The 9,722-nt window shown below is 38.0% G+C and overlaps 1 protein-coding gene across 3 annotated transcripts in view; it reads right to left on the bottom strand.

Moving 5' to 3' along the window:
* Positions 1-4,720: 4,720 nt before the first annotated feature.
* The window catches only part of dab1b (DAB adaptor protein 1b), a 44,064-nt gene continuing 39,062 nt past the window's right edge, over positions 4,721-9,722 (bottom strand). For all 3 annotated transcript variants that reach the window (XM_079876551.1, XM_079876552.1, XM_079876553.1), the window contains 5 exons: positions 9,157-9,256; positions 8,509-9,030; positions 8,328-8,425; positions 7,901-8,003; positions 4,721-6,309 (listed from right to left, as the gene is read on the bottom strand). In XM_079876551.1, the coding sequence (XP_079732677.1) occupies positions 7,917-8,003; positions 8,328-8,425; positions 8,509-9,030; positions 9,157-9,256 (807 nt within the window). In that variant the 3' untranslated portion in view covers positions 4,721-6,309; positions 7,901-7,916. The remainder of the gene's footprint in view (positions 6,310-7,900; positions 8,004-8,327; positions 8,426-8,508; positions 9,031-9,156; positions 9,257-9,722) is intronic.

Genomic DNA, 9,722 nt, shown 5'->3' with positions numbered 1-9,722 from the left:
ATCTCTGACAACATTCACACACATCCACTTTTATACACAACAGACAGTGCTGCAGTTAAATCCTGCACCTCTATAATATTAAATTACTTGTATTAGAGAGCATTTCATTTTTTCATACTAGCAACGTTTTGCAATAAAACTATAAATATTTATTTTGAGCCATCAAATAACATTAACTTTTTAAAAACATAACATCTAATGTATTTTAATGTGTTTTCCTTTTATGGGTTGAACAAATCAAAAACCTTCAGGCATTCAGGCTTTTCCAGGATGTGTTATTTGATGTCTTGATTTCTCGTAAATGAGTCCAATCAAAGCGAACAGACAGAATCAATAGAAAAGTGTTTGTTTTGAGCTGCATTCATGTAACCATTGGACTCTCTGTTAAAAATTAATGATCTTATTTACATTTACTGACTTGAGTAAATACTTTTTACATTATTTTCTTTTCTTTGTTTTTCAGACTTTATTTTATTTTTACAATTTACATGCTTTGCTAGAAGTATGGTTATTTTCAAGCTTTTCGCAGTTATTGTCTAATATGCAACTTAATGCACTGCTTAATCTCTCTTTCCGAATGTATGGGGAGTTTTTTTACATGCCTAAAAACAAAAAACAACAACAACTACATAACAATGACAGACAAACTGGCTGAAGTTGTACAGAGTGTCCACAATCAGTGTTGGCGAAAGTTACTTTTAAAAGCAAGAAATGCATTACAATATTGTTTACGTAATTGTTACTATAATTGGGTTTAACAAGAGTTTAACAAAAATGCAAACACAACAACCAGGAAACACAGAAAGCATAGAGTACGTACACATGAGGAACACCAAACATTGACTAACAAAGCACAAGAGAAACAAGGGTTATATATATACACAGGGGCAAACAAGCATAACAAGATTATAGATTAACAAGACACATCTGGGGAGACTAATCAACAGAAGAAAACTACAGAGGACTACAACAGGGCACACAGGACAGGAAGTAACATAAAAGTCCAACCAAGACTAAGGGAACATATGACAGTTACATTACTTTTGCATTATTTTTTATCACCTGGGCTTGCTTGTCCTAAATGCAAAGGCCCTTTCATACGCCTCAGCCTGCATTATCTGCAGATTCCTGAACAGTAGAGGGTGGACCTTTCAGCTGTGCTGCCATTCTGGGCCATGGAAGAATAGAACAAAGGAGAAGAAACTTCAACCCTTTTCAGCAATAAAAACAAAAAATGAAACACAAATGTGACATTTATCTAGTCATTTTTGCTTAGTTTTGTTGAACTGGATCACTGAAGATCAGCAGCAAAGACAATGGTTAATAAAGTGAGATTAAATACATAATGTATATTTGTGTTATTTAACAAATTATTGCAGGTTTGGGGATAATAAGCGGATGTTTATTTAATTTTCATATACAAAAGAAAGGGAATAAATCTTCAGGATAGAGCAGAAAAACAGAGACAATAATAATACCATTTATTTACCTACACAAGACAATAAAGTGTAGTTTATAGTGACCCTAAACGGGATGTCAGCTTGGAGGAGAAACTCATCAAACCCGGCAAAACCAGTTATTCCTTTTGGACTAGAAGATCCAAGTTGGCAGGAAATTAACAGCTTCTTTAAGAAAGCCAAAATAAATGGTAAACCGTATAATGTGTACAAGCAGTGTCAAAAGGCTCAGGAGGCGACTCTGGAGGTTACTGAATGTGGCTTGGAGGAAGAACTCCCTGGCTGACGATTGGTTGGTTGCAGAGGGATGTTGCTTCCTGAAAGAGGAGAATTACACAGATATCAGTCAGTTATCACTCCTCAATGTGGAGGGTAATATCCTTTTGGGGATTTTAGCTGAAAGGCTGACCACTTTCATGTTTGACAACAAGTATACAGACACATCAGTTAAAAAAAGGGGAGTTCGGGGGGTTCCTGGTTGTCTTGAGCATACCAGCATAATTTCTAAGATTATTGAAGATGCAAAGAGGAACCAGAGTGACCTGACAGTCCTGTGGCTTGATCTGACCAACACCTATGGAACAATAGCCCGTAAGTTAGAGGAATTAACACTGAAGTCCTATCATGTCCTATCATGGAAGAGCACTGGATCAAGTTATTGCTGTGTTCCATGCATGACGTCCTACTGTACCAACTCCATCAAACCTCATACTAGTGGGGTGGCAGAAAGCCCCAATTGCATGCTCTGTAGAAGGCCAGCTAACCTTGAGCATGTCCTTTCCTCATGCAGAACAAGTTTGGCAGATGGGAAATTATATATAGGGAAATTATATATATATATATATATATATATATATATATATATATATATATATATATATATATATATATATATATATATATATATATATATATATATATATATATATATATATATAGTTTAGGGACTCCTGTCTTTACATGAACTCTAATGACATCCCATTCTTAATCCGTAGGGTTTAATATGGAGTTGGCCCACCCTGTGCAGCTATAACAGCTTCAACTCTTCTGGGAAGGCTTTCCACTAGGATTAGGAGTGTGTGTATGGGAATTTTTGACCATTCTACAAGAAGCGCATTTGTGAGGTCAGGCACTGATGTTGTACGAGAAGGCCTGGCTCCCAGTCTCCGCTCTAATTCATCCCAAAGCTGTTCTATCGGGCTGAGGTCAGGACTCTGTGCAGGCCAGTCAAGTTCCTCCACACCAAACTCCTCATCCATATCTTTATGGACCTTTCTTTGTGCACTGGTGCACAGTCATGTTGGAACAGGAAAGGGCCATCCTCAAACTGTTCCCACAAAGTTGGGAGCATGAAATTGTCCAAAATGTCTTGAAATGCTGAAGCATGAAGAGTTATCCAGACTTGTCAAAAAGAGAAGTGTGATTCATCACTCCAGAGAACACGTCTCCACTGCTCTAGAGTCCAGTGGCGGCGTGCTTTACACCACTGCATCTCACGCTTTACTTTGCTTCCTGCAACGTGGCTTCACACCTGCTGCTGACCTTCTACCGCTCGTCCATCGAGAGCCTACTGGCGTACTGTATCACTGTATGGCACGACGGCTGCACCGTGGCAGACAGGGAGAGGCTTCAGAGAGTAGTAAAGGCAGCACAGAAGATCATCAGCTGCCCTCTATCCTCCTTGATGGACATTTACACCTCCCATTGCCTTAGCAGAGCGAAAAGCGTCATCAAGGAGAGCTTCCACCCTGGCTTTGATCTGTTTAACCTGTTGTCCTCAGGGAGGCGCTACTGGTGCATTAGAACAAGGACCAACAGATTTAAGAACAGTTTTTTTCCAAAAGCCATAACCACTTTGAACTCGCACATGCACTGACTTCTCAGTCTAAAGCCGCTTTTCCACCGAAATTACCCTTGAACAATTTGTCCCAGGAACTTTTTTCCCAGGAACCTTTTTTGCCCCAGACCGGTTGCTTTCTGCGTTTACACCGCGGTCTAAAGTACCGGGAAGGTAAACTGCGCGCAACTGCTCCTCCCAGTCTGCGACGGACAGTAATCAGTTTTGAGCGCCACATTTATAAGTATGGAGGAGATTCAAACTGTGCTGCAGTTATTGGTTTACTAACGAGGTAGGCTAATTAACATAACAAAATAGACGAGCACTGATACTAAAGCGTGTTCAGAAAGCTCGTATGCGTATAAAATTAGACAAGGTACGTTGTGAGATGACTGGGACGAACGCGCAAAAATTTCCTTTTGCGCAAATACTCTTAAAAAAAGCCTGAACCCCGTCTATCAATCATAAATAGTGACAGTCTTGTAAATAGTTGTTTGTTACCAACCTCAATGCGCTATTTCAATCCTGTTATAGTAAATTTGTAACATGGTTTGCCTTGCAATAGATGACAATGTGTAAACATAATGACTTAATATTAAAAGCTGTGGCAGAAAAGAGACGAGCACTGATAAAGCGTGTTCAGAGCTCGTAATGCTAACGTTAGATATAAAATTGTATGTTATCAGCTATTGCGGACATTGGCCGTGAGATGGCTGTGACGAACGCGCAGAAAGTTTCCTCTTCCACAAATACCCAAATAATAAAGCCTGAAACTCGTCGCCAGTCCCCCAGTTTTTTTTATTAAATTCCATATTTGCAGACAGACAACTTTACTGCATGAAGCCACTTTTTAAAAGGGAGGTTAAAAATAAAGAAAATGCTGCGTGGAGTCATCCAACCAAAATGCGGCGTGAACACAACCAATCAGCTTGTGCAGCGCACAAGTCCCACCCCTGAAAGTTCCTGAACTTTGAAAAAGTACTACCTCGTGAGCAGGGACTATCGGAGGGGCAAATATTTACCCGGAACTTCATTTAGACCCTGGTTCCTGCGGTGTAAACACATCGAGTACCAGCCCAAAGTTCCTAGTTCCTGGGGAAAGTTCCTGCGGTGGAAACGCGGCTTAACCCTCCAACTTTCTTCTATTCACTTAATGTACAATATTTAATATTTAATACTTTTGATAATATTGATAATTTTTACCTCTCCTTTTGCACTTCTTATTTAATTCTATGTTGTTATATATCTTCTTTTTTTTTCATGCTGGCACTGGAAAAGGAGTTGCTTTTAATCTCATTGTACATGTGTATAGTGACAATAAAAGGCATTTCAATTCAATTTCAATTCAAATGAGATTGCAGCATTAGCAATATCACAAGAAATAAAAGACTATCGCAACGTTCGTTTCATGCTGAATTTGAATTTTTTGTCCAGAGATAAAAATAGAAATAAAAAGCAGAACTATTGCCAGCTGAAAATAATGACATCCAAAAATTTTAGGATGTTTAGAAAACTCACAAAGTGAAACAACTGCACTCCTTTTTCTCAGACAGAGAGTGAATTTTAATGAGCATGTGCTGAATGAGTTATACACAGTCTGTTGAATCTTATACTGTATGTTAGTGTAAGAATCAACCTTAAACTTAATACAAAATCTAAAATAATGACATCAACAATGTTAAGTGGAGTGATTTATGAAAACATATCAAGGTCATATTTACTCAATACCAAATGATAATGTAAACAATTATATTTTACCCATTGAAAAAGTAAAATCATGTGGACAGTAAATATATATAAAAAATGTTATGTAAACAAATCTAACCAATGACACCAACATATTTGCTTTATTTCAGTTGATTTGCTGTTAGTCTTCAGGATTTATATCAATCTATTAATCCCATGATTACTCCTTTTTCTTACTTGACAAAATAAGGCAAACTAAAAATGCACCAGTACAGAGAAGGACAAAACTTAAAATGGCACTTTCTTACATTTTTATCATCAAAAAGAAAAGGACTACAGTACAACAACGAAATTAAACTGATTCTAGTGATATTTTTTTTGTAATAAAGTAGACAGATATCCAGATAGGAACTGTCTTTGAATCGCTTTATCTGCAACACTTCTTGATTCAATGAAACTTGAAGCCATTAACAAGGACCTTCGACTCCATCAGATTCACAGAGGAAAATGCAGAATGGAAAAGTTTGTCAGTAAAACAAACATCAACCCTGAAGAGGTACATATGTATACAGTATAGCTCATGAACCACACTGAACTTTCAACACAGAGTAAATCAAACCTCAAAACAGAAGATTTTTTTTTAAATTCAACAAATATGTTTTGACATTCAAAAACATATAACATTGAAAGTATCATTATACACACTGAAGCTAGAAAATGTTAGATATTTTAATTATTTGAAAATTCTTATTAAAAATGTTCATTTTTAAATAAACATATATCATTGTATAAAATCTAAAAGAAAATGTCTGTCAATTTATTTTTCAAAAAAAAAAAAACAAGTAAAATGTAAGAAGCCTCACCACAATGCCAACATACAGTATAATAATTCCTTCCAAGAAAAAGAAAAGCAACATTATTTTTACCAATGCTTTTTGTCTTCTTCTACACAGCTTCCTAGATGATAAAATCACCTCAATCAAGAAATCAAAACTTGAATGTATCTCTGCGCATTACAAATATCAATTGAAATGAATCTCAAAGTGCAGTTAAACTTTGATCTCACTGGTCCATTTTCCCATATTGTGACAGCTTAGTAATATTTTACAAAAAATATTTCATTTTAAAGTCATTTTAATAGACAGTGGCTACTTGTAGACGGTAAAGGTTTACTTCATTTATTAAAATAGATTTTACTTTCTCTGTTATCAGTCATCAGAGTTTGTGAAATGTCCCACAGAGTTTAACACAGTTATTTTACGTCCCATCTGCATCACTGCGATTTTTGGATTCTCACAGTGCTCTTCTCTTTGTTCAGGGTGACTCTTCCTAAGGATGAACATGCAAAAACAGGGTTAGTCAACAAAGAAATAAAGTTAAAGTAATAAAGTTTATAGACACGAGAGATCAAAAAAACATTGCGATTACAAATGAGGGATGTGATTAAAAAATTTTTTAAAGCCCCTTAACTGGCACACCAAAGTGTGTTTTTCTAACAGTATTATAAAAATGAGAGACAGCTGTGATTTAAACCTTTATTGTGTTAACCGTTCTACCGAGTCTAAAACTGACAGAAGGAAGGTCTACTGCAGTAAGACACTTGTTTAGATCCAAGATCTGCAAAAATTGTGGTTAACATTACTAAACAGGGTAAATTAGCACCGATGGGAATGGAAAGTTCTGCACGTGATCTACTGCACATTCACGAACACAGATGCAGTCGGATCATTTCCATAATGACCAACTCAATCTACCAAGAGCAGCGCAAATTACCAAGAAGGATAACTATGAAGATAATTATCATCCACACCAGCGGACGATCTCGTTCTGTTTATTATAAGCGTGTGCTTGTCTGTTACTTTAAATGATGGATTCTGATTGGCTGTCAATCTTTTTATCATTTATCAGCTGGATAAATTGAAAGAAAGTGATTCCAACGATATTGTTTCTCTATGCCATTATTGTAATAAAGCCACAAAATCACTTTCCAGAACATTCTCATTCACAGTTCCATGCTGGTGTAATGCTCTTCCCACCCTAATCTGGAATGCAGAATCCCTGACAACATTCAAAAGACAGCTGAAAACCCATCTCTTCCGTGAGCACTTAACCTCATAAAAAAAAAAACCCAAAACTCCTTTTTCCTTTAAATCCTCGCTTATCGGGCTTATGCTACTCTGAACAATGCATGAACTTCGTATTTTGAGCACTTCTTGCGTTGTTTCTTGCCTCTTCAAGATGGCCACTTGTAAGTCACTTTGGACAAAAGCATCTGTTAAATGACTAAATGTAAATGTAACAGCTGTGGTGTGAACTCTGCTATTCTTTAATATTGAGAACGATTTTTAGAACTATATCTTTATCGGGCCTTGAGACATGCTTTCAGGTAAATAATGCCGCAAACACCAGTAAATTGACTAGCCCAAACCTTAGTAAATCACTTTGCATGATTCATTTAAACACTCTCCTCCCATAAATGTTGTGTCTGAAAGGGAAACTCCTACAAATGCTTATGCAATAAGGTCAGCCACAACAATAACCATGTCCACGCCCTTTTCAGCGCTAATTTTTCACTGCTTGTCTTAAGTAAATCCTGAAAGTAGTTTTTTAACGCCAAAAGAAAGTTTGCGCTGGAGTAAGCTGTTAGTAAATCTGGCCCTAAGAGGCAAAGGCTTTACCTGAAGACTGCCAGCTCTCTTGCACTGTAAACCCTTGTGTAGAACAGGGGTGTTCAATCCTGCTCTATTGGGGGCCAGTGTCCTGAAGAGTTTAACTACAACCCCAACACACTCGCCTAGAAGGTTTAAAGACCTTGATTAGCCGTTTAAATAAGACTGAAGCTAAACTTTGCAAGATAGTGGCCCTCCAGTAGGAGGATTGGAAACCCTGTATATATTAGTTTGAAGGAAGTGAAACCAACCCAGAAGACATCTCTCTTAGGAATCTAGCTGTGAAGTGTCTGGAAGGCTTATCTGAGCATCTGGTGGCATCTCATCAGTGCTGAGAGTTTGAGCACAGGCTTCCTGTAAGACAGAGAGAATGAGATTAAAAACTAAAAAAGACCTTAGAACTAGCTGAATCACAGCTCATTAGAGTATTAGTTGAGTATTAGTAGACTATTATAAGTTGACATGTACTTCCAAAGTTACTTATAGTCAGAATAATGTCTGTTGGAGGAGCAGCACAATAAAGAGTTAGCAGATATTAAGCAGACGGTCTACTAATACTCTAATGAGAGTTAGTTGACATGTAGTTGCAGCTTTACTTATTATCAATAGAATGTCTAAAGAGGACCATCAAAATTAGGTTTGACCAAAAATCTCTTGTGAAACAAACATAACCATTACCAAAATTTCTGTCTCATTGACTGAGCTGTCTTCTGCAGCCAGGGGTAATGGCTCTGTTGAAGGGGACATGGTGTCCTGCTCAGGACCAGGAGTAGCACCTATGGAAAGGGAATCAAATGAGTAAGAATAATGCATGTCACGTGATAAATCTCAATCGTTGGCCGTAGTGTTTTGAACTCACAAGAGTCAGTTGGGGATGGTGATATCGATGACCCTGAGGTCAATTTCATCTGTGATAAGTCAAGCTCAGCAGTGCAGTCCATGATCGGTTTCCCAGAGGGCTGTGCAGTGTCTTGTTTGCTTGTGCAGATGTGAACAGCTATGGATTCCTCCTGGGGGTCCGTGTTTAGGGTGTGCTTAGAGTCTACAAAGTGCTGAGGACTCATGGTGTTGGACGAAGCCTCGGGAGGTTCACAGGAGTGGGGGCGCATGGCAGCTATGGGGACCAGACCCTGAAGCACTGCGGCTGGAATTGGATGTGCCCCCATGCCAACGGTCTGGGCTGGGACGAATGCCCATTGCTGCTGGCCAGTTGCTGGAGAGTGGAAGAGGTTAGCCTGACCCCAAATCACAGGCTGGCCTCCAGGAAGCATCTGGGCCACTTGCAATGGGGCCTGAACCCCGAAGGCCATTGGACCAGCCTGGGAGGCAAACGACTGTTGGGTCCAGTGAGCAGCCTGGATAGTACTCATGGTCATATAACCTGAGAAGCAAGAACAACAAGTTTCATTAATGGCACTGTTTTTAAATTGGCTGCACTTTGATGAAAACTAAATTTGGTGGAACGAAGTAACTCTCAATAGAAAATGGCATTTGCCGTGTTTGTAACCTGAGGGCACGGCCGGTGGGCTAAAATGAGTAAGGAGTTCTGGGCGGAGCTGACGGCGTCTCCTTCCAGGATCCACTGTGGTAGCAGGCGACGCTGGCATCTGTGATGAATATTGATGTCATGTTTGATATTGACAATTTACATTATTGTATCATAATACATTGCACACTCAATAAAACATTAGAGCATTAGAGATATCACTGTGATATTACTAGGAGAGCCAATCAGAAAACAATTATTTAAAATTATAAATTATATAAACTATGTATAGTCAGAATTTACATTTAAATGGGTCATTACATTTAAATTATTTCAATATGTTCCTTGAGGTTCACTTGTAATGTTAATTGTTGCTAAAAACAAAAACAAATATATGCGTACAAAAAAAAAAAAAAATATTTTCAATGGAATGGAAATGGTGAAATGAAATGGTCAGTTTTTAATCTGTATCTCCTATAAGATTTGGCAGTAAAGGGCCTTTGGCTAACATCATTCAATAGGAAACAGTATCACCACCCACTTGCTATTGCATGTGAGTAAGTGTTTTGAAAACATATAAAACTATA

This window comes from Squalius cephalus (assembly GCF_949319135.1).
Source record: "Squalius cephalus genome assembly, chromosome: 7".
In the NCBI taxonomy this organism is placed as follows: domain Eukaryota; kingdom Metazoa; phylum Chordata; class Actinopteri; order Cypriniformes; family Leuciscidae; genus Squalius; species Squalius cephalus.
Note: the sequence above shows the minus strand (reverse complement) of the source record. Positions and strands in the feature narration are given on the sequence as shown.